General features: G+C 41.1%; 3 protein-coding genes across 3 annotated transcripts in view; 2 read left to right on the top strand and 1 right to left on the bottom strand.

The window, feature by feature from the left end:
• Positions 1-3,222: 3,222 nt before the first annotated feature.
• On the top strand, positions 3,223-6,281 carry pxmp4 (peroxisomal membrane protein 4). The gene is made up of 4 exons (XM_080001531.1): positions 3,223-3,353; positions 4,301-4,363; positions 4,452-4,650; positions 5,366-6,281. Exons 1-4 carry the CDS (start codon positions 3,241-3,243, stop codon positions 5,633-5,635), a joined length of 645 nt encoding a protein of 214 aa, XP_079857657.1. The 5' UTR covers positions 3,223-3,240; the 3' UTR covers positions 5,636-6,281.
• Positions 6,282-8,975: 2,694 nt separating this feature from the next.
• tgm5l (transglutaminase 5, like) lies at positions 8,976-18,049 on the top strand. Its single transcript, XM_080001454.1, has 14 exons — positions 8,976-9,012; positions 9,198-9,380; positions 9,767-10,000; positions 10,652-10,770; positions 11,278-11,406; positions 12,047-12,224; positions 13,007-13,142; positions 13,248-13,351; positions 13,707-13,946; positions 14,132-14,194; positions 14,344-14,553; positions 15,481-15,638; positions 16,458-16,594; positions 17,605-18,049. The coding sequence occupies exons 1-14, from the start codon at positions 9,006-9,008 to the stop codon at positions 17,753-17,755; spliced, it is 2,049 nt and encodes a 682-aa protein (XP_079857580.1). The 5' UTR covers positions 8,976-9,005; the 3' UTR covers positions 17,756-18,049.
• A 447-nt stretch (positions 18,050-18,496) lies between these two features.
• The window catches only part of eya2 (EYA transcriptional coactivator and phosphatase 2), a 34,915-nt gene continuing 28,746 nt past the window's right edge, over positions 18,497-24,665 (bottom strand). Inside the window, exons 11-16 of the mRNA XM_080001511.1 lie at positions 23,321-23,379; positions 22,358-22,518; positions 20,448-20,562; positions 20,009-20,130; positions 19,780-19,880; positions 18,497-19,491 (exon numbers count right to left, since the gene is read on the bottom strand). Coding sequence (XP_079857637.1) covers positions 19,411-19,491; positions 19,780-19,880; positions 20,009-20,130; positions 20,448-20,562; positions 22,358-22,518; positions 23,321-23,379 — 639 coding nt within the window. The 3' untranslated portion in view covers positions 18,497-19,410. The remainder of the gene's footprint in view (positions 19,492-19,779; positions 19,881-20,008; positions 20,131-20,447; positions 20,563-22,357; positions 22,519-23,320; positions 23,380-24,665) is intronic.

The following is a 24,665-nucleotide window of genomic DNA, read 5'->3' as shown; positions in this document are numbered from 1 at the left end:
AAGAAGGCTTCCAGAAATTTGTGAACAGATTTATTTCTTCTCAGACTTTGTTTTCTTCTATACCTTCGGTACCTATTCCCCAATAAGTTGTCCAAGATGGAATATTACGTTTTTTTTAGAAACTATGAAAACAATTGCTTTTGTGAACGAGATGGTACACGTGTAGGTGATGACGTCGATCAGTTTTCTAACTTGAATTATTCATTTCACTGAGGAAAAAACATTGACTTTGTTGTGTTGTGAGGTCAAGAATGAATGGGTCTTAAGCCTCTCACGGAGCAGCATCCTCGATAGATTACTTTTGCAAAGGACCACACAGCTTTTGTAAAAGTATGGAAACATATCAAATGATAAACATGACATAAACATGACGAAACATGACAGATGACGGTACCAGAAGTGAGTATGTGATTGTTTAACATTTATTCATAAAGGGGAATCCCATTGAAAACACCTTTTTCCAAAAACTCACAGAAGAGAAATTCACATAATATAGTTTTCAAGAAGATCAAATGACGATGGACATGCAAAGCAATAGAACAGACAAACACACACACCACAAAAAGTTAAGAATATTTGGCTTTTCGGGTGAAATTTATAGAAAATGTAAAAAGTTCACGCTACAGTGATACATCATGAAAGTAGGGCATTTAAGTAGAAGCATGCAATGGAGATTTCCTCATCTCAAACAATTTATTGAAACAAAAGCCAACAACAGTGGTGGGTTTACCACAACAAAAAATGTCAATATCTCAGCTTGTCATGTGCCCTTGAGCATCAATTACAGCTTGACAACCACGTCTCATGCTGTTCACAAGTCGACTTATTGTCTGCTGAGGCCTGGCCCCCCACTCTTCTTGAAGGGCGGCCCTCAGGTCATTGAGGTTCTGGGGCACAGAGTTACGAGTCTCTACACGGCGACTCAGCTGATCCCATAGGTTTTCTATGGGATTCAGGTCTGGAGAAAGTGCAGGCCACTCCATTTGAGGTGCCCCAGTCTCCAGCAGCCGTTCCCTAATGATGCGACCTCCATGAGCTGGAGCATTGTCGTCCATGAAGATGAAATGAGGCCTGTGTTGTTCATGCAGGGGCACAATGACTGGATTAATGATGGTATTCAGGTATTATGGGCTTGTCACTGTACCATTCACAAAGTGTAGGGCAGTTCTGTATTGACTAGACACACCTGCCCACACTGTAACACCACCACCACCACCAAGTGGCTGATGCATAGCGCTCTCCTTGACGTCTCCAACATCGCTGGCGGCCATCATTTCTGCTCAACGTGAATTGACTTTCATCAGAGAACAGCACTGAGGCCACTGGTCCCTCGTCCAGCGTCAATGCTCCCTGGCCCGTGCAAGACGATGGTGCCTGTGCCTGGTGGTGTGGTCAGGTACCCTCGCAGGTCGTCTAGCACGCAGACCACGCTGATGGAAATGGTTTTGAATGGTCTGACGTGACACTTGGGTGCCTCTCACCTCCCTTAAATGTGCCTGGAGTTGAGTGGCATTCATCATCCGGTTCCGCAGGGCACTGTTCACAATGAAGCGGTCATCGGTGTGGGATGTGGCCAAAGGACGTCCACTTCTATGCCTTTCTGTGACTCTTCCAGTGTCTCTGTGGGAACCTGCTGATGACACTCTAAGCTCAGTGGCCACTTCCCTCTGAGAACATCCTGTTTGAAGCCTCACAATGGCGAGGTACTGTTGATCCATTGTTAGGTGTCGTCTTGGTCTCATGATGTCAAAATGTGAACAGCATGATGAAGAGGACTGTTTAAATACCAATTCTAATTGAACCAGGAAATGTATTGGTCGATTCATGGATCAAACACCTGTTGTGAATTTTGCCGTTCAGCTCCTTGTTAGAGAACAGCAAGTTGTGCAAAAAGTACTGAAACATTGAACAGTTGGACATGTGCATTCAAAAGTTTAGAGAAGGTCAAATTAAGTTCACCTGTAAAGGTTATAGTGCATTTTAGGTTCATCCTGAAATTTCACCCAAAAGTTGAATATCCCTAACTTTTTGTGAGTAGTGTACACCCAAAAGTTATTAATTTGGGCTGGAGGGGACTAGAATCACCCGCTGAATATTCTAAGGGTTTTGGGCCATTGCTCACAACATACTATAGATTCAAGATTCAAGAGGTTTATTCGTCACATACATATACATACTTTCATACATATATGCAGTGAAATGTAAGATGAGAGTGTTCCCGAGAGTGTACTATATATCTTTATATACAGTGTGTGTGTGTGTATATCTCTCTCTCTCTCTCTCTCTCTCTCTCTCTCTCTCTCTATATATATATATATATGTGTGTGTGTGTAAGTATATATACTGTATATGTATATATATGTCGATATGTATGTATATGTATATATGTGTGTATATATATATATATGTGTGTGTGTGTAAGTATATATATATATATAATATAGTTACATATTATGTAAGTATATATACTGTATATGTATATATGTATATATATGTCGATATGTATGTATATATATGTATATGTATATATGTGTATATATATATATATATGTGTGTGTGTGTGTGTGTGTGTGTGTGTGTGTAAGTATATATATAATATAGTTACATATTATGTAAGTATATATACTGTATATGTATATATAAGTCGATATGTATGTATATATATGTATAGGTATATATGTGTTTATATGTGTGTGTGTGTGTGTGTGTGTGTAAGTATATATATATATAATATAGTTACATATTATGTAAGTATATATACTGTATATGTATATATGTATATATATGTCGATATGTATGTATATATATGTATATGTATATATATGTTTATATATGTGTATATATGTATGTATATATATATATATATATATATATATATGTTTATATGTATGTATATATGTATGTATGTATATATATATATATATATATATGTTTATATGTATGTATATATGTATGTACGTATGTCTTCTTTTAACCTCTTGGAGTTCAATCTAAATTGTATTTGTCCTTTAAAGAGCTCATGTCGTTTTTTCCTCGGAACATGGTTGTATTTCTGAGGACACTTGGAACGTCGTGCGGGGTGGTCGTGCTCCACTCCGGTATATTTAGACCGCGGACCCAGAGACGCCGTCCTACGGGAGCGGCGCTGTGCAACCTTCATTTGTCCCCCCCCCTTCCCTTCCCTTCCCTTCCCTTCCCTTCCCTTCCCTTCCCTTCCCTTCCCTTCGGCAAGTGGAGAAGATGGCAGGTCCAGAGCTACTGAAAACTTTCCTGTATACCGTCAATCACGTGTTGCAGAAAGAGAAATACAGAGCAGCGCTGGCGGTTTTGAAAGGATTCCGAAATGGCGCAGTGTGAGTCTTCACATTCAAGTATCCAGATTATCATCGAAGCTGTGAGCTAATAGTTAGCAGCCCCGCGCCTTGCCTATTTACCGTGACGTCACCGAGGCTGCATTCTGTTGCGTTCTGCTGAATTCTGCTCGTTGGAGCAGATCGATCGCGTTACTCACGTTCGCGATCAAAAGTAACTTCAGTGCTTGAACACTTGATGACGTACAGTCAGCAGGTGACTGAGCAGTGGGTCAGAAATGTAATTGACCTTGCCTTGTGTGTGTGGAAGCACTTCTCATTGTGACAGTTCAGAAATTAAATATAAATACATGAATATAAATGAATGCTATGATCCACAACTCTACAAAGATTTTTAAACGCATGAAAGATAAACAAGTATCAGGTTCCATTCAAAAATAATGTACTACATGTTCTGTGTAGACCATCCCCCCCCCCCCCCCCCCCCCCCCAAAATGTTGCATGTTATTTTCATATTCAAGATTCAAGATTTTTATTTGTCACATACATATACATACTTTCATACATATATGCAGTGAAATATAATGCAACGCACCCGGTGATAGCACACAATATGTCCTAGGAAAAAAATAAGAGTAAAAAATTCCTTTCTAATAGACCGACCAACTGACTCCTAAAACGTAATACGGTAGTGTACAGTAATATGTGGCTTCGTGTCGCGTACTGTTGCATTACTAACGTATTAATCACATAAATTATTCTACATTCATTCAACAAGGTGGTTTACACAATTTATACATTATTTGTGAATGGAGAAATATATTTGTGTTTTTTCTATTAACATTTTTTTTGTGAGTTGTAATATAATATTTATTCATCTTTTTCCATTTCTGTCATTATGTATTTAGTTATATTATTGTGAATTGAATTCCTGCCACACTAATGGCATTATTCTGCAGTTTACATTGCCTTTGTTTGGTTGTTCTCAGATACGGGGCCAAGATCAGAGCGCCCCATGCTCTTGTGATGACATTCCTCTTTAGAAACGGAAGGTGACAATTTAAGCTGAACTCACGATTCTATTTGACAGACCATTACCGTTGTTCTTATATGTTCTGTGCATTTCTATTCTGGCCCTAGTTTGAAGGACAAACTGAACGCTATCGCAAAGGCCACATACACACACTCCCGCAACCTGGCCTACTTTGTGTTCACCTACAAGGGACTGCAAGCCGTGCAGCAGAAGATCCAGGGGAGGAGTTTGCAGGCACACTCTTTTCTGGCTGCGTGCATCGGAGGATGGTTGGTTTTTGGGGAGAACAACAACATTAATAGTCAGGTAGGTCAGGTTTTCTTATGTATTATCAATTCCAATAGCGATGCACCCATCAGATGTTTGGTATTGGTTTTGGGCTGATACAGTCCTAAAATGCTGCTAAATCCAATCCAGAGCAAACAGTTCTGTGGAAAAGTGTTACACCTGTCAATACATTTTGAATCTGTCATAAACATTTGTGATTCAATATGCCACAGAGCTGGCGCACGAGGGAGTGAAGTCAAGTGGATTGTGTCTGCGGTTAGGAATTACTTTAAACCAGGGCGGAATCCTCAAATTGATGACAGCTAACTCTAGGGGAAAACAATACAAAAAAATAAAAATAAAATAAAATGCCAGTTTGTGAAGACATGGTGAATGCTTCATTGGTGTATCAAAACCTTTAGCTGCATTTTTATCAGCCTATTTATTCATGTTTTGGTAATTATTACCTTCTACCAAAACAATATAACCCAGCATGACTATTATGTGTATATAGTACAGTCTTTTGACAAATCCCAATTACAATACTCATTTTATATATATATATATATATATATATATATATATATATAGTAGTGGTTTGGTGCTTATATCTTGATTTGGCGAAAGTTCTCTACTCTTTTTAAAAAATAGTAAAAAAAAAAAAAAGAATTTGCTCCTAGTAGTCAATTAGTAGTTAGTTGCCTACAATTTACAGATTTTCATTGACTTTTACATAACCTTCTTTACTTTTTAGATCAACATGTACTTGCTGTCTAGGATCCTGTTTGCCTTGTCGCGCCTGGCGGTAGAGAAGGGTTTCGTTCCGCAGCCGAAGACTGATCCTTTCCCTCTGTTTGCCACCCTGGTGTGGGGCGTGGTCCTGTGGCTGTTTGAGTACTACCCTCACACGCTGCAGCCCTCGCTCCAGTCTTCTATGGACTACCTCTACCACGACAGCAACGTGTGGCACGACATCTCAGACTTTCTTATTTACAACAAGCCGAGGACTGTTGCTCAGGAATAAGGAGTAAACTCTGTATTTTGGACCTCATGGACCATGCCGGAATGTCCTCACGAAGATGCCGTCATCCTTCTCTGTCATCCAAAGTGACATTTGACTTGTGAACACAGAGGCCACGCTGGTGTTAATAGTTTTATTGAGAGACTGGATGGATTTAGGAGTTGGATATGAAGTTTTGCCCCTTGAGGACGGCAGGTGGCAGCTGGCCAGCAGAATGATTCTTTTGATTGTCACTTACATGTGTACACTGGAGGAGGAAGATGCGTTGTTCCAAGTTTTTCGAGGTTTTGCCGATAACACAAGATGAAATCTAAAGCAAAATGAACGACACCGTCATGTAATGGACTTTTGGGCTCGTGTAGAACTCTATAATGTCGAGAGAAATGAATTGATCACTTTCACTAATCGTTCTTTTTTAATTCCAAGGTTGTTTTTTTTTCCATACTATTCTTAACATTTTGAATAGATATTTAGAAACTAGATGGCGATGGTGGATTGTAAAATAATGACCTAAGAAAGTGTGATTCAATTCGGTGTTTGTTGAATTGTTGGGTTTACAGATTTAGTATTATCTTTTGGCAGTTTTGCACAAATGCAGCAAGTCATACACTAAAAGGGCAGATGAATAAAAATGAAGCTAATCCATCTATGTAGGTGTATTGTCTGTTCTTCTGGTGATGTCATTTCATTTATTTTATTAAGGAATTAGGTTTTCATTGAACCATCATAACTGAATAGAATTGTGGCAGTTTTGCCAACCACACGCCACCCAAGTGCCGTATTCAGAGCCCTCCGGCACAGAGGATGGGGTTGAGGAAACACAAGGTTATCGTGAAGAGGGAGCTAGGTGGAACAAGCCCAGGAGCGGATGGACACGTGATGACAAGGGCTCCTCTCCTGAGGGTGTGTGGGGATTGGGGTTTTACCTGTTGCTGGTTAGACCAACCAACAAGCAATAGGTATGCAACCACACTGATCCTGGGCCCCAAATATCTTGACCCAGGACAGGTGTGGCTACTGAAACTCATTGGCAAATTTCACATTGACTTGAAATTTGCAAAGGAAGAGTTATACGTGTTATTTAGAGAAAGGTTAAAAGGCAGCATATCGTGCAAAATGTTTTAAGAAAAGTTGTACATTTAAATTCTGGACACAACTGCAGCTTGCAATTACACATTACATTTGATGTTTTATCAGATGCTATTTTAGTGGTAACTAATTTTGGGGAAAGTTAAATAAATATTCAATTGCCAAACATCTGCCAATACAAATTTTGACTACTTACTAGATGGTAGCCACAAATATCACAGGCTCGCCCGGCTCCTCTACCCGCTGTCTGTTCGGGCGTGCGGCACGTATGTGTCCCTCCCTTCCCTACAGTGAAAGCATTTAGCATTCCCTGAACTGGCCTAGATCAGATAGTAACCAGTTTCGTGTTTTACCCTAAATGACACATCCAGGGACTGAGCGTTAAGTACCATGAGTGCCTCCCTCTTCAGGGACTGGACGTGCTTCAATCACTCATCCTTACATCCCAGGCTCACAGTGCGGAACCCCCTCACCATCTATCCGGAGCGCGGCAGCTCTCGCTCCAGCACCTCATTGGGGATAAACGGGGGGGACCCCCTACACTGTGATCCAGGTGTAAGGCACGAGAGAGAGAGAGAGAGAGAGAGCGAGAGACTTGACACAGCAGCAGAAACTTGAAACAGAGACAAATCACAGGTCAGTAAGAGTACAGACACTTCTGTTCAGAGACAACTAGGTAGGCTCTGTTGATTCCTTCACCAGTTTTGAGACAGCTGTTCACTATAAGGACGGCTCCCTTTGTAGCCCAGACCTCCTCCTTTGTACAGTTTACCTCCTTGGAGGGAGAGAGAGAGAGAGAGAGCCCAATCAGTGCTGGGAGTTGGCCCTTTTTGTCCCGAATCTGTCTTTTATGTTCAAAATCCACCTGATGGCCACACCCGCATTCCTCTGTTACCTTTATTGACATATAGAACAACACAGTAACTCTTAACCACACCCGCATCACTACCGTTGATTAGGGTTAGGTAGGGACCGTCACAATTCCAAATATTATTTTTTCGTTGAAAGAAAAGCATGCATATGATATGCTCTGTTGACTTGCGATTCTACAGCTTCATTCATTTAAATCATTTAATTGTTGTGGGTGAAATTGTTCAGGTTCCAGCTCCTAGCTTCTGTGAAATTAGGGAACTCAAACTCAATTCTACCTACTCTCACAGAGTGGGCATATATGTACCTTTAACATTATCGCAAATTAAAAAAAACAAAAAAAACACCTCTCTGTTCAAAGTATATCTCAAGTTTAATTCAGACACAAAACGGGAACAAAAAACGATGAAACGCACGTTGTAACACGTTGTGGGTCATGTCACCCGCGACTGAGACCCGGGATTTTTCTTTCTTTCCCCCTGATGACAAATGCAGATTGTTAGCGGATGTTGCCAGGTATTTGGTGCCGTGCTAAAGCTGTGAAAGTAGCACAGGTGTGTGTTGTGTGCGTGAACACCACACACGTAAATGGTTTTAATCGATGCATAACAGAGCCTTCCTGGGAAGAAGGGCAGTACCACGGTACTTTCTCATATCAAGTCATAGCGTGCATGGCCTGGAACTGCTTCAGACTTTTTTCGCCGACAGGGAATGAGCCCAAACAGTAGTCACTTGACGACATTTGGTTCTAATCACATCATTTATAAAAATAAAAATAAAAACATTTATTAACCACGATTTTAAATTTTCGTCTGAATTGATTTATGAATCAAGCATAGCTGCCCTTGTAACCCGGTGGGTAAGTTCACTACAAACTGCCCACCCTCACATGTTCCTGTCTTAAATTAAAAAACAATTCAAGCAGCACGTGGTTGGAAGAGCAAAGGGTGTTTTTTCTCTGGTTTATCCTCCTTAACTCCACTTGTATGTAAACGGCCTACGCACCGAAAGGCCGATGAATGCTATTACCAATGTCTAGTTCATGCTTTAAAGAAGGTGGGAATCCCTTCTTTGAAGACGGAGACCGAGAGACCCGCCCTCCCCCCCCCAAAATCAAACCCTCCGTTATTTGGAAGTGGGATTCTGCGTACTCATGTGTCAAACAGGTAGGATGTTGTGCGTAAGACCTTGAACTGAGGCGAGGCCCCAGGGCGACTCCTGCACGTCATTATCCCAATCACGGTTCCTGGTAACTAGTCCATCCACTTTCTTCACGTGTGTCATTACGTGCAACAGATTTATAATTTTTTTTTTTGAGATTGGGAGGGGTGATGTGTAGTTTAAATAGCCGTGGAGGTGGCATGTGGAGTCATGGAACTGCGGAGAACCTTACAGACACTACACACACACTTATATGGAAGGTTAGATATGAATGTAGATGACAGTTAAATTATTAGTTTGGATTTGCATTTATCTTTGATTTCTGGGTATTACTTGTGTCAGGACAATTGGATGCATTATAACATGTATATTGTGTATTGTGTATATATATATATATATATATATATATATATATATATATAATTTATTTATTTATTTTTTTCAGATTTGAGAATCAAACATGTCAGCCTGGAGCTGTCTGAGAACCAGGAGAGCCACCGGACCCAGGGCTTCAGCAGCGCCAAGCTCCTGGTGGTCCGGAGAGGAGCCCCGTTCAGGGTCAGTCTGCAGCTGCAGGGCCGAGCTTTCAACCCTCAGACCGACGGCCTCGTTGTCAGAGTTCTCCTCGGTACTATTCCATTATTTTGCTTTATTTTGCTTATTCGCTGTAATATTTTTGCCTCATCTGGCCTAATTGAAGTTCTATATTAAATCACATGACTTAATTTAGCAGAAGCTTTTGTCCAAAGTGACTTATGGGCTGCGAGTTGTATTTTACAGCCACAGCTAAACATACTCTGGGAATAAGTAGCATTAGTAGAATAAGAGATGTTTTAGTTTTGTTCTTTTTTTGAACAAGGAAAGTGAGGTGAGAGATCCTCATGAGATACACAGGTCAGTGCGGGTCCAGGTACAGGTAAATACAGATAAGAGAAGGATACAAGTAAACGTGCAGAGATCTTTCTTCTTTTTATCAATGTCAATGCTTATTTTGTTGTTCCCTTGTCCCACCAGGCAAGCTGTACGTCACCATGCCCGTCACGTTTTCCCAGAGCGGCTCCCCCTCCAGCTGGAGGGCGTACATCAGCCCGGAGGGTCTGGACCCCCAGCGCCTCTCTGTCTTCCTCCAGGCTCCGGCCTCGGCGCCCGTGGGAGCCTTCAGGCTGCTGCTCTACGTCCTGACGCAGAGCAGCAGGAGGGGCTACAAGGCGGGAAGGTTCGTGCTGCTCTGCAACCCCTGGTGCCCTGGTAAGGACACGCCGAGATCGGATTTGTGTTGTTTTATCCTCGATAATATTTGCATTACGCCTTATATAACCAAACAATTTTAGCTTTATTTTGGAAATGTTTCATTTTTGTACTTTAATCTAGATTTTAATTTGTGTTCAAACATTTTAAGAATGTATAAAACTTAAAAATTAATCTTAACTTAAAATTATATTTATTAATTTTATTTATCTATTTGTCTATTTATATATATTTATTTGACTCTAAATATACATAAATTATTGGAAATAAAGGACCATTAAGAAATGATGAAATGTAAGATCCTCACACTAAACGTTAATTAAGAGACGATTGCTTGGTGATTAATAATGCTCTGTATAACAATAAACCAACATAATCTGAGCAGCTATTGATGGAAGGTTTTGTGTTTTTTTGGCGGTGGTTTGCCTTAATTAAGCACCTTTAAGCATCCCGCTCTTCTATTTTGAGACTGGCAACAAAATCTAGTCTGTTTAATATTTTCAGATGTTTTTTCTCTCCTAAGTCTGACAGTTTTGCTGCCTCTTAAATTGTGAGATTATAAGAAATTGTGGATAAAAATAAGTGACCTTGGCTCTCGAAGGCCTCATGATGAAGTCAAAGTATTCTCTTGCTCTTGCTTTTATTTTTCAGAGGATTCAGTCTTTATTCCCTTTGAAGACCAGAGGCAGGAATATGTCCAGAGCGACTCTGGTTTGCTCTACATGGGGACAGCTATGAACATCGTGTCCCGACCGTGGTCCTTCGATCAGGTGAGCATTACAAAGAATACCACCCCCCCCACCCCCCGAAAAACATCAGAATCGTTTTCATGACCAAGATTTCGAGAACGTGTATGAAATGGTTCGCTCAACCATCTGATTTAGTATACCGTAGTCAGAATTTTTTTTTCCAAATTATTTTTCTAAATTAAAAATTGCATCGCAAAGAAATCCTAGAAATTGGAACGTGGAACTCTTAAAATCCGAATCAGATACATTTATGTACATTTTCATACATGAGGAATTTTTTGTGGTGAAGATGAGCTGGTGCATAGCTGTACAGACAATTAGCATTAAAAAAAGCTTTTAAATTCAAAAATTGTAATCACCAAATGTGCAAAAAATATACAAATATACAAAGACACCAAATTAAAAAAAATATACAAAAATACACAAAATGTACAAAATAATTCATTCTATGCATAATTAATTAATTTGAATAAAAACTCCACTGTATACCATAAACTCACAGCTGAAATACCCTTAACCCCTGTGCAGTATGAGCCTGAGGTGCTGGAGGCCTGCCTCAGTCTGCTGCAAGTCAGCCCCCCGCACATGAAGAACAGCAGGAGGGATTACCTCCAGCGCTCCAACCCCGTCTACATCAGCAGGGTGGTCTCTGCCATGGTGAGCGCTGGTTTTTACACTCCAAACTGTTTACACCCTCAAGAGCCGGAGCCGGGGCACGACGGAGCATGCTTAGGACCTGAACTCATCCGTAAACGTTGGAGTACTTTGTGTGGAAACAAAAGACGCACTCGCTCGCGCCAACGAAACAGGTTTTGTTACGGTACAAATGAAGGCCACTTAAATGGGCTTAAAGTATAAAGTAGTGCGTTTAGTTAAGAGTGTTAGTCACTGATATAACAGAGCCCATATCCTGTCTCCTATAGCCTATATTTACAAATATATACATAAATGATTCCTCATTTAAATAAAAATAAAAACTATATTGTTGAGGGATATTTATTTTGAAATGTTGTTGAGTAAAAGTTGAAAGTCTCCAAAACTGAATATACTTAGGTAAGAAGTACTTTGTTACTTTCCACCACTGGCTTATGAACACACCTACAACAAAACTCTATTTTGAAATACTTTGATAGTGTGGAATCTATGAAAAGTAATAAAAACCTCACCAGTGCTGTGGCTGAACCTACTGATCATCATAACCAGGGAATAAATAAATTTGCTTCCACTTTATCGCGTTAAGCATTAAACATAAAATGTGACCGTTGCAGATTTAGACCATTCCGCCTCTTCCCCGCAGATCAACAGCGAGGATGACCGGGGGGTCCTGAAGGGGAGGTGGTCCGGGGACTTCCAGCAGGGCATGCACCCGTCCACGTGGTCGGGCAGCGGGGACATCCTGGTGCAGTGGGCCAGGTCCGGCTTCAGCCCCGTCAAGTACGGACAGTGCTGGGTGTTCGCTGCCGTCATGTGCACAGGTGACTAGCAAAGATCTGGAAGTGATGATAATAATGATATTGCTGTAGATGATGATTATAATATTATATATATATATATATATATATATATAAAATTATTATTATTATTATTATTATTATAACAATGTTGATGATGACAATAATGTTCGATATTGAACATTATATCATATATCAAACTCAAACAACAAGACATCTGAAAGGTCCCGGTTCTAACGAGACCCCAACCATGTCTGTGTGTACTGCCGTCACCGTGTTTCAGATACTTTTAGCCCGAAAAACACCAAGAAAATAAAAGATTATAAGAATCTGAGGACAAACAATAGGAATCCAGCCCTGATGATAATAATAACAATGATAATGATCATGATGTTGATGATAATAATGATAATGATCATAATGGTAATAATAACAATAATAATAATAATAATAATGATAATAATAATGATGTTGATAATAATGAAAACGATAATAATAATCATCATCATCATCATCATCATCATCATAATCATAATAATAATAATCATCATATTAATCATCATCATCAATCATCATAAAAGTTCTTAAAATAAATTTTAATTCACACCAAACCGATCCAATTTCATATTTATAAATCGTATTTTACAGTCAATAGCAATTTCCAAATCTGTGTTAGGAATGCGTCACCGATGCTTAAGAGCTATTTCAGCTTTCAACGTAACTTTCCATTCCCCCGACACAGCGCCCGGATGGCATGTGCATGACGGTGTGCCCCTGACGTTTGTGACGTGTCTATTGTCTTCCAGTCATGCGAGTGCTTGGCATTCCATGCCGCGTCGTCACAAACTTCAACTCTGCCCACGACACCAACGGCAACCTGGTGATCGAGGAGTTCTACAGCGAGACGGGGAAGAAGCTGCACCACAGCACGGACAGCATATGGTCAGCGCTGTTTTTAAACGATGTTGATGATATTATTTCGCGATACGAGATCCGCATTTTATAAATTGTTGGCGCCCTCCCCCCCCCACCCCCCCTTCTTTCCAGGAACTTCCATGTGTGGGTGGAGTGCTGGATGAGCAGAGCAGATCTGGGTGCAGGGATGGAGGGATGGCAGGTGCTGGACCCCACGCCGCAGGAGAGGAGCAAAGGTGTGGAATGTTTTTTTTTTTTTTTTTTACTTATCATCTCTTCTTTCTTCTGAGTTTCCTTCTCTCTATTCCTTTCTTTCTTTCTTTTCCGTTCATATCTTTCGTCTCATCTGATCTTGTCTGAGCCCACCTCATCTTATCTTATTCAATACTATCTTATATTACCCCTTATCCTCATTGACATAACTTTGTTCTATCTTTCTTTTTTCATCATTCCCTTTTTTTTCTACTTGTTTCTTTTTGTCTCCCTTTTCTATGCATTTATTTATTTCTTCTCTTTCCTTCCTTCCTTCCTTCCTTCCTTCCATCCTTCCCTCATATCTCATCATAGCTCATCTCATCTCATGTGATCTAGGAGTGTTCTGCTGCGGCCCAGCCCCGGTCAGAGCCATCAGGGATCGCCGCATCGACCTGCCGTTCGACGTTCCCTTCGTGTTTGCGGAGGTGAACGCCGCCGTGCAGACGGTCATCGTGCGCCAGGGTCAGGCGCTCAGCTTCAGCACCGACTCCCAGAGGGTGGGAGTGCTCATCTGCACCAAGGCCGTCGGCTTCCCCCGGCCCCAGAACCTCACGGCTGACTACAAACACAACAAAAGTACGTCCCAGCGAGAAATAAATATTCAAACTTTAAACATCAATGTTTATTGTGGATTAAGGACCGTAATGTATTATATTACGCTGTTCTTTGAGCCCCAAGAGCTTTTAAACAACTCTAGCTCTAGCGGACTGAGATAAATCATTTTGTCATTTCATGAGGCTTGTTTTCTCTTTATTATCCAGGTCCTAATTCCACACTTAGGTCCAGATGTTCCTCAGTGTCAGAGGACGTATCACCAAGGACGGGTAAGAATGAATCGCTTTGATTAACTTTAACTTTACATCCATTTCTTTCATCGGGATGATTTCATAAACAGTCACCGAACGCATGTACCATAATCTCAGGTCTTTTTTTAATTTTAATTTTATTTTTTTCCATTGTCTTTGCTCTTTAGACGCGTCCCACGGCGTGTCCGTCTCCCTGACTCTGGACAAAGCTCCGGTTGCCGGGGAGCCCGTCCTCTTCGCGGTGACGGTAACCAACACAGAGGCAGTTGCCAAGGTGATGAAGGAGCATCTCGACGCCCAAGCCAAGGAGTACGACAGCAGCCCCTTCGACAGCTTCTGGGAGGCGCACAGCCTCATCAAACTGGCTCCACTGGAGGGTGAGTCACTTTCCACTGAGATACACCCACTCCTGGTCAACCTGCTGCTGCAGTGAGTCACAAATTACTTTGATTGATAGACTACTGATTCACCCCTGCGGGGGAAATTGCGTTGTCATAGCAGCTCCCATAAAAAAACAATAGCCAATTTCAAGATTCAAGATTTTTATTTGTCACATACATATACATACTTTCATACATATATGCAGTGAAATGTAATGCAACGCACCCGGTGATAACACACAATATGTCCTAGGAAAAAAAAATCTTTCTAATAGACCGACTAACTGACTCCTAATAACGTAATACAGTAAGTTGAATACTTATAGAATAAAATAAAAATATATAGAATAAAATAAAATACAATAAAAATAAAATGAAATAAAATGGAATAGATAGAGGGAATATGCTTATGTATATACAGATATGTGCATTAATAATAATAAGCCAATAATAAGAAAGTAATACAAATAAAAATTGGAAAAAAATGCACAATTGCAATATGCAAAAAACCTAAAAATGAATTAGAAGATAGAAAAAAATTGCCATTAAACAATAAAAATTTTCCTCAAAATAAAAAACAATAACTATTTGGCAATATACAAAAAAAACGAATAATATATAATGTTCAATAAAATAAACCTAAACAATGGCAACTTACTTAAGAAAAACATTATCGACTGTATCGACATTCTGAAAGAAATAACAGGTTGTACAATTGTGCCGTTGGGTGCAATTTGCATTAATGGACATTAACTTTAACACGACCTAGCAGTGATTTTTGTAACACATTAAATATATCCTTAAATGAAGCTTTATCTCCACTGACTCAGCCTCAGCTTTCCTCTCCATCACGTCGGCCCGTCGTTCGCGTTCTCTCTCTCTCTCTCTTTCTGACTTCGTGACCGTCTGTTTCCTCGTCCCCAGTCAAAGCGCTGCATCACCAGATCGACCCGGCGCTGTGTGAGGGCGTGGCGGGTGAGTGTCTGGTCAACCTGGCCGTGGTTCTGGAGGACGTGCGCACCCAGGAGCGGGTCCTGGCCTTCGAGGAGTTCAACATCACCAGCCCCCAGCTCTCCATACAGGTGCTGTCAGCACTGCAAGTTTTTTTTTCATAATTACAACTCACCACCGGGTTTGATTGTGAAGCCCGCTTCACGCTGAACCCAAAAACGCATCAGATAGTTGGATGCTGCCCCCGAAAAGCCTTCGGATGACCGGCGTTTAGGTTTCGCATGAAGCCGGTTTTGTTGTTGGATCTGCTGAACGCACCTGTTCTTGCAACTTTATTTCTTCATTTTTTTCCCGAACATGACTTTTCCACTTTCACTGAATCACTGGTCGCGACAAAAACGTATTTACATTGTTGTTGATCTTTTCTTTTTTTTCCCTCGTTTTAACCGTTCTTCTTTTGAGAGGCAAAATTAATTCTTAAAGTAGCCGATTTATTATTAATGAATATAGCAACATCCAACGTCAATTATATATACATACATAAAGTAGGAGGACGACATTTTGTGTCAAAAAAGAATCCAAAATCGAACGTGTGTGTTTCTTGTTATGTTATACCGGTGGTCCAAGTAAATGTATATTATATCAATGCAAAAACAACTGAAATCCACAGTATTTCACAAACTGTTTTGCAGCTATTTTAATGAGGAGGATGAAATAAATGGGATGAGTAACCTGATCTTTATACCGGGGATCTCAAAAACGCATTTCATACTGTGTCGCCCTTGTTGCAGGGTATAAATGAAGCTTTTGTCCAGTGATTTGAAGATGTGAAAGGCTTTGTGGTTCTTTCGTGAATCACCGCAGTGCTCAGGTTGCCTTGTTGTTAACCTCAACGGGATGAGGAGTGTTATCAATAAAACCACTGACTCTGTTCTCTCCCCTCGCGTTAGATTGCAGGTGGAGATTCTCTCACACCGCACACCAAGCACGCGGCGGCGATCAGCTTCTTCAACCCGTTCTCTGTGCCAGTCAGCGGCGAGCTCACCATCACCGGGGCCGGGCTGATCCAGGGCAAGGTCAAATACAGGTAGAAGCCCAAACTTTATTCAGATTGTTATTATCAGGGGTCCAGCCTGCAAGTATCTGTAGTAGTAACACGACAACGGCAGTACGCGGAGACATGCTTGAGGTGTCGTTATAACGGGTGCGTTCCAGACGTCTTGTCATTGGAGTTTGATCAGTATCGATCTACATTTGGAGCAGAAACTAGTGGAAAAAGTGAAAGTGGAGAAAAATTCATTCGTTTCTGGAGCGGCGCGTCGTTACGTCAGCCGATGTTGCGTTGAAGGGAAACTCGGAAAATTGTAACTTGTTCTAGTAGTAATGCTGATGTAAAGATGTGTATGTGTGTGTGTGTGTGTGTGTTATAAATGTTATTTCATTTTATTTTATTCCATTTTATTTTATTTCATTTAAATTCTTAAAAAAAATTGTAAAAGTGTAAATCACTTTATAACTGAATATTTTAAAAAGTGCTTACTTTACTTACTATGTATAAAAATTATTTTTAAAAAGTAATATATTTTTTTTAATTTATGTTTTGTATATAGAATACATAGTAAATGGAATTGAGTTTTGGAAAATAATCTATCCATAATGACGATCCCTTAAGGCCCATGTTGCATTCAGATTCTTCATGCAGGCTCCAATTACTATTTTAAGTGTTAAGCTAAAAGGCTAAAGAAGATATATCTAGATTAATACGTGGAACTGAATTTTCAGATATGCGAATTAGGTATTTTACAGGCCTCGACAAACTGGTTTGTTTTGCGCAACTCAACTCCCAACTCTGCCAGATGCGTAGGATTCGTCAGTGAGTGAGTGACAGGTGATAAGACAGTCAAAGGAAAAGTCAACTCTTTGGCTAATTGATGACGAACAATGTACCCATCACAATGTACTAAATAGTAAAAATTATGACAATAACTTAATAACCCCAGGACATTTTAAACACACACACACACACACACACACACAAAACCCCCCAATTTGATAACTGAATAACGACTCTCTCTCTCTCTCGCTCTCTCTCTCCAGTATGTCAGCGCTCCGGCCGGGTGGTCGAGTGCAGCAGCAAATCACCTTTCGCCCAAATATGCTGGGGGCCAAGATGCTGCAAGCCAGTCTGGCTCTGAGCAACAACACCATCATCAGAGGCTTCAAGATGGTCTCTGTCAATGACGCCTAAATGAATATGAGAAGGTGTGGCTCACTGCGTGTAAGGCAGTGCCAGTATTGTTCCAAAAAGTATGTATGTATAGCCGCTACATTTTTTTTACAATATAAATGTTTCGGTATTGTCTTCTCTAAGACTTTGAAATTACCTCTGGCTGTATTATTATTATTATTATTATTATTATTATTATTATTATTATTATTATTATCTTCAGTGGAAAAAATGACTCATCCACGAGCATCCCTACCAGTTTCTTTTATTATTTTTATTCTGGATTATAATTGAAAGTGTGATTTCAAGCATGAAGTGCACTCTTTTTTTTTTGTGGATGTTGTACTTCAATTGTAAGTTTGTTTGAAGTAAAGAACATTTTTAACCGACAACTGCATATACAGTACTGCGTTTTTTTTTTTTTAGTGAAGTTCATCCTCTCTCCAGCAGAGGGAGACTCTCCCTCTCTTACAGTTACCCTCCTAACTGCAGGAAGTCATACACTACATTATAAAAAACGGAAATACTTTTCGCTCTCTCCTGCTTTGGTGCTGTGTGATACATGCAAATCAATTCTTATCTTATTTTATCTTATCTTATAGTAGACATTTACCATTTTGATGTATTGACCTTCTATGTTAGTCTTATAATCTGTCCATCACCACATACTCATCACTCTCAAGTCAAAGTGAAGTTTCAATTGAAAAATAACACTCAGGGTTCCCCAAATTGTTATTAACTTATGTTTATTATTCTATTATAACTGTCCAACAAAATAAATCCACAATAAAGCATTATATACAAACCGTAGCCAAGCCGACAGGCAGTGTAGTAGGCACATGCACAACCTCACCCGTTCATCTATATTACAGAGATTATTCCAATGGCCGTGGACAAAGTTAAAACATGAAGAAATATACAACCCATAATCAAAAGAATCATTCAAGCACTAGCCTATCATACAGCATTTTCAAGACTTTTTTCTTTGTTTTTTTTCTTTGTTTTTTTTTATCTATCTTTAAACTATCTTTTTAGTCCCCGGGGAATATTTTGTTTCTGAAGGCTATTTTATTGTGCTAAGCTCCCAAAATGTCTAGGCCTCATTTCTTTGTAGGATTTAATTGATTAATAAATAGCTCATATTTTAAAGGTAAATTATTATCTATTTAAAAAGTCTAACTATGTGGGAAAATGTTATTTCATAATGGTCTAGCCTATACATACATAGGTAAAGTGATTGAAGAATATATTGAAAGTGAGATCCCTCCCAAAATCATAACTTTTAAGACTTCTGACCTCTTTTTGAGTCATTCTCTCTTCCAGTAATTGGTTGTCCAATAGAAAGTGTAATTGATTCAAACCATTGATTTGCACCGAAATCGAAAGGAGAAATAAAGTTTGGACTTTATAAGAACAGGAAAAAAAAAAAAAAAAAAATGCAGATAAAACATGATTTCCAGTAATAAACACAGTTCCCTGGGGTCGGAGAAGCGACTTTGGTCCGTTCATCTTGATCTGTGACGATATTTACAATAAGTTCGTCCTACTGGCTTCAAAGTCCTCACAGGTCCTTTGGCTTTAGGGTTCGGGTCAGGGTCCGGTTTTCCTCCCAAACCAACGGAGAGGATCACCAGGAAAGTCTCTTGGATCCATGTCTCCCGGGAGCGTCGAGGCCTTCAGAGGTAGTCCAGCTCCAGTGCATGGCTCAGGGCCTCCAAGTCGGCTCGACAGGACACCCTCCAGAAAGGCATGTTCTTCTAAAGATATGGAAAACAAAACAAAAAATACAAACAAAATTAATTGATTAAGCGTATAATATTTGGAAGGATTTGAAGAGTATTCAATCCATAAATCATGTAAATAATCATGTTTATGTCTCAGGGTCGTTGTCTTTTAGGGTGTGCACCTACAGAGAATTGCACTATTCCAAGTATTCTTTTTTGTACTACATTGACCAAAGAAGCTCTGTGCTGCATCTGAGTCGGTCAGAAGGTCGAGATGTTAAGCAGTCTCCAACAGATGGAATAATCCAAAGTAGTTTTCACCTTCTTTGCCACGGTCTCCTCCTCTACCCCGTCTCCTATGACCACATACACCGCCCGGCGACCGAACCTCTGGGAGACGCGCTCGAAGCAGCTTTCCTTCCCTAAAAACAGGGTGATGAAAACAGGTGTCATAAATGTATGAGTACCTCGAAAAAGGGGTCGCAGTTCATTTTAAATGGTTAGCTGTTCATATGCTGCGCATTTTCTGTATTATCTTGGCATGCGTCACCTGTCTTGGTGGCGCTGTAGATGTTCTCGATGGGGAAGGCGGATCCCAGGCCGTACAGCAGCACCTTGGACAGCGCCGGGATGAGCTGCGTGGTCGTCACCAGCACGTTCACACAGTTCGGCCTGGACAGGCACAAATGGCAAATGATCAAAAAATGCTTCATGATGCATTTTTTTTTAGGTTATGAGGAGTAATTATGGTATCTGTCTCTATCTATCTATCTATCTATCTATCTATCTATCTATCTATCTATCTATCTATCTATCTATCTATCTATCTATCTATCTATCCATCTATCTATCTATCTATCTATCAAACCCTTTACAACTTATGGAGGGGTCTGTGTGTGTGTGTGTGTGTGTGTGTGTCTGTGTGTGTGTGTGTGTGTGTGTGTGTGTGTGTGTGTGTGTGTGTGTGCATTGAACAGCCTTGTCCTGACCTGGAGTTGATCAGAGCCAGGGCCTTCAGGGCCTGTGTGAGCCACAGGTCGGTCAGAGCCTCCATCTCCCTCCTGAGCTGCAGCCACTCCTCCCGCTTGGGGCTTCCCAGCAGACCTGCAACGCCACACGCTCTGCTCAGAACGCAGCACAACAAACAACCTGCCTTGTCTTGGGAACGGTCTCACGGTCTGAAGACCTCGAGACGGACACTTCTCACACGATGCTCTGGAGCCAAAACCCCAAAACACTGCACTACATGGTTTCCAACTTGCTGGAGGAACCGCCGCCAGATGCAATCAGCGGCGGCTGAACGGAACGCCGCCAAAAAACCCCGGGAAGGAATTTGTTTTACCAACTCTCAACCCCGAATCAGCGTCACATCGCTTTAAAAAAACTGTACGTTCGGACCTGTACTGGAAAGACTGGGATTTAAGACGCCAATTTTCTACGAGTAGTAGTCATCACTTCCACCAATGTGGCCTGGTTGGTAAGCTTGCTACCAGCATCGGCGGTCTTTCCATATGGCATAGTTTGGCGATTGCATACATAAGATAAATCAACCAGGTAAATAAGCAAAAGTAACAATAAACTTCTTTCACGGCACTACAAGGGTTATATTATATTAAGGAACCCAATACCCTTCAGTGTTGGAGGACGTGAGGGTTTGATGCCAGGTGAGCTTTTGAAAGCTGGCAAGGCAAATGCATGTTTAAAAGCGCCCAGAGACGAGGGCCGGTGTGAAGGTGGCCTGGTGGCCTATTGCTCAGACGCTGCCGTCCGGTGCTGCCGTGGCAGGTTGAAGTCCAGAAATTTCCATCCAAGTCCCGTTCCTTCACGCAAAATGATTGGATGAGACCGACTGAGCTCCGTCAGACTCAGTGGCTCAAAGAGATGAGCTGCTGTAAGAGGACTTGGGGGTTTGATGCCAAGAGAGCATTTGAAAGTCGGCATCCAGAGGGCACGTTTTAAAGCGCCCGAAATCAGGCCTGAGCGCAAGGGCGAGGGCACTCTTTAACGTGCCCTGGTGGTGCTGGCTTTTGAAATCTGACCTGGCATCGAACCTTCATGTACTCGGACACTTAAGTTGTCATCCAACGACTTGATTCTTTGCATCACTGCATCTGAAGGTCGGACCTCTCGTCCCATCATTTGATTAAAGGAACAGAACTTAACTGTGGCCTCCGGGCGCTTTTAAACACACCCTCGGGGTGCCGCCTTTCAAACTCTCTCTACATCGAACCCTCATGTCCTCCTACAGCAGCATATCTCTTTGAGCCACGGAGTCATAGTGAGTGATGTCTCCCCCAGTCGTCTGATTTACGGAACAATGGCGGTGAGTTGGATGGCAAAATCAAAATCAGGACCTGTAACGGCAGCACTTGGCAACATCTGTTCTGCAAAGCAACATCTGAACCCCTCCCACCACAGGGCCCTGCTGGGTTCCAGCTTCTCTGAGATGATGAATTTTCACCCGTCACTAAAATGCTCTGTGTAAAACACTGCACTAGTTATTTTATGTGTATTGGTACTTCTCCCACTACTGATAGATATATCTCCTTCTAACTGAGTAGAGAGCATTGGTTGGTTCAGTTAGAATTCTCATTTCACTTTGCTCACTGAAAATAAATTGTTTTTGTGTACTAGCCAGACTTGCATTAAGGTGGAGGTGGTGAAGGGCCTCACATTGGTCCTGCCTCAAGCCTCCAAATCACTAAGACCACCCCTAGGTACCAGGCCAGTCCAGGAGCTGAATCCAGCATGAGGGTTTCCACACGGAGGCTCGGGGTACGAGACCACACAAAACTGTCCGAAAACACTCCGTCTTTTCTGTGCTGCCACGTGTTTGGCAACTCCTTCACCTTACGGGAAAGTCTTCAGGTTTCAAATAAGTCCGTTGAGTCCGACCTACCTCCCACGTTGTTCTTGTAGGCGTTGTAGATCTCCTTCACCCTGCGGTAGCGAAAGGCCAGTTTCCTCATCCAGTCCACGCCTCCGTGCACGCCTGAGCCCAGGCACAGGGACCCAGCCCCCGCCGGCGTCTGGAAGCCGTCCGTTCCAAAGCTGTACGTGCTGCGGGAGCACAACACGGAAAACCATGAAAACCGTGTCTGGAGCCAAACTGCTCAGCATGACATGAGGTGTCACAGTGTGTAATCCTAGGAGTTACTTTTTTGTGTGCAATAGGAAAAAAAATCACTATGACATTAACTCATCATTTTCTAGTTTAGTTTAAGTACAGTGCTGATTTAAAATGATGAAAGAGTAAAATAAATTAAAATAAAGTCATAAGTCATAATAACTCCTTTTTAAGATGAGATGAATAGAATATGAATAAGAAATGATGAAAAAAGGCAAAAGAAAAAGAAATGCAATGAAAGAAAAAAAACAAAAAAACAAAAAACATTTTCTCTCCGTAATCCAAAACCACTTTAACAAGTTTCTGCATAAAATGTCTGGAGGGACGGCGGCAATAAAGGGATATTTGATGACAACTATATGAGTTATTAAGACGCTCTGACATTTTATATGACTTGGAAGTGCAGAGAATATAACCCGCTCCGTGCACACACACACACAGACACAGACACAGACACACACACACACACACACACACACACACACACACACACACACACACACACACACACACACACACACACACACACACACACACACACACACACTTCCTCTCTCTTCGGTCCTGTGTCCTTGCTTAATCCCGGTCTGAACCAAAATCAAAAGGGCAAGTCTGGTTCAGAAGACGCAATAGCTGATCCCTCTAATAAAAGAATTGCACACAATACAAGGCTCTCTTCGAAAAAAAACAACTAAAAAGTATTAAAAAAGTACAGAAGTACAGCGGAGGCTTTACCTCAGGTCCTGCCCATTGTCGTCTGATGCCACGTCATCAATATGGACCTGGTCACATTCCTGGGAAATGAAAAGGAAAGCAGATACATCAAGCCGTGTACGCAGGGATCCGTTTCACAGCCGGAGCTCTGTGCGGGCAGATCTGCTTCTGCCCGGGAGCCCCCAGCAACCACGGCGGCCAAGGAAATCCAACGAAAAAAAGAAATGGAGGAAGGTGATTTGTTGCCAGGACATTGGACAAAGAGGCGCCAGAGCAGAGATGGCACAGTACAATATACATTCCAATATACAGTAAAATATACAGTACAGTATACAGTACAACAAACAGTACAATATATAGTGCAATTTACAGTAAAATATAGGTACAATACAAAGTACAATATATGGTACAATATAAAGTACAATATACAGTACAATATATAGTACAATATAAAGTACAATATATAGTACAATACATACTACAATATATATGACTATATAGTACAATATAAAGTACAAGATAAAGTACAATATATAGTACAATATATAGTACAATATAAAGTACAATATATAGTATAATATAATGAACAATATAAAGTACAATATATACTACAATATGGTCAAGCCACAAGGCTTCAAATTTCCAGTGTAGCCGTACAATGGAGGGAAAGCCCAACACCAAACACTCAAACACCTTTTAGATAGACAGACAGACAGGCAGACAGGCAGACAGACAGAAAGACAGACAGATGGATGGATGGTTAGATAGATAGATAGATAGATAGATAGATAGATAGATAGATAGATAGATAGATAGATGGACGGACAGATGGACGGACAGATGGACAGACAGACAGACAGACAGACAGACAGACAGACAGACAGACAGACAGAGAGATAGATAGATAGAGAGATAGACAGACAGACAGACAGACAGACAGACAGACAGACGTTTTCATTTTGGATTCCAACGCCACCAACCAAACCATGGGCTTCGACCTTCCCTCTTGAGCCGACGCAGCTTCAGTAAAATACATTAAAATACAAAAGCATAAAGACTGTCAGCTTGGATTCTTTATTTATTGTGTTAATTATCCACACCGGCTGAGGACGCCTTCAGGGCCGACATCAGGCACTCGACGATGACCTCTCACTCCTTTAAAATCTGTTCTTCTCATTCTCCGTTCAGTCACTAAATCATTCTTCTAAATCGTCTCTCTCTCTCTCTCTCTCGCTCTCACACACACACACACACACACACACACACACACACACACACACACACACACACACACACACACACACACACACACACACACACACACACACACAGACACACACACACACACACACACACAGACACACAC

The sequence above is a fragment of the Zeus faber genome (assembly GCF_960531495.2).
Source record: "Zeus faber genome assembly, chromosome: 5".
Classification (NCBI taxonomy): Eukaryota; Metazoa; Chordata; class Actinopteri; order Zeiformes; family Zeidae; genus Zeus; species Zeus faber.
This window is presented reverse-complemented; position numbering and strand designations above follow the sequence as displayed.

Excerpts from the sequence above, each read along its gene's own strand:
- tgm5l (XM_080001454.1), top strand. Across the intron at positions 13,352-13,706 it reads GCCGCAGGAGAGGAGCAAAG|GAGTGTTCTGCTGCGGCCCA; the intron begins GTGTGGAATGTT and ends CATGTGATCTAG. Across the intron at positions 13,947-14,131 it reads TGACTACAAACACAACAAAA|GTCCTAATTCCACACTTAGG; the intron begins GTACGTCCCAGC and ends TTTATTATCCAG.
- pxmp4 (XM_080001531.1), top strand. The coding sequence starts at position 3,241 with ATGGCAGGTCCAGAGCTACTGAAAACTTTCCTGTATACCGTCAATCAC. Across the intron at positions 4,364-4,451 it reads TTCCTCTTTAGAAACGGAAG|TTTGAAGGACAAACTGAACG; the intron begins GTGACAATTTAA and ends TTCTGGCCCTAG. Across the intron at positions 4,651-5,365 it reads ACAACAACATTAATAGTCAG|ATCAACATGTACTTGCTGTC; the intron begins GTAGGTCAGGTT and ends TTTACTTTTTAG.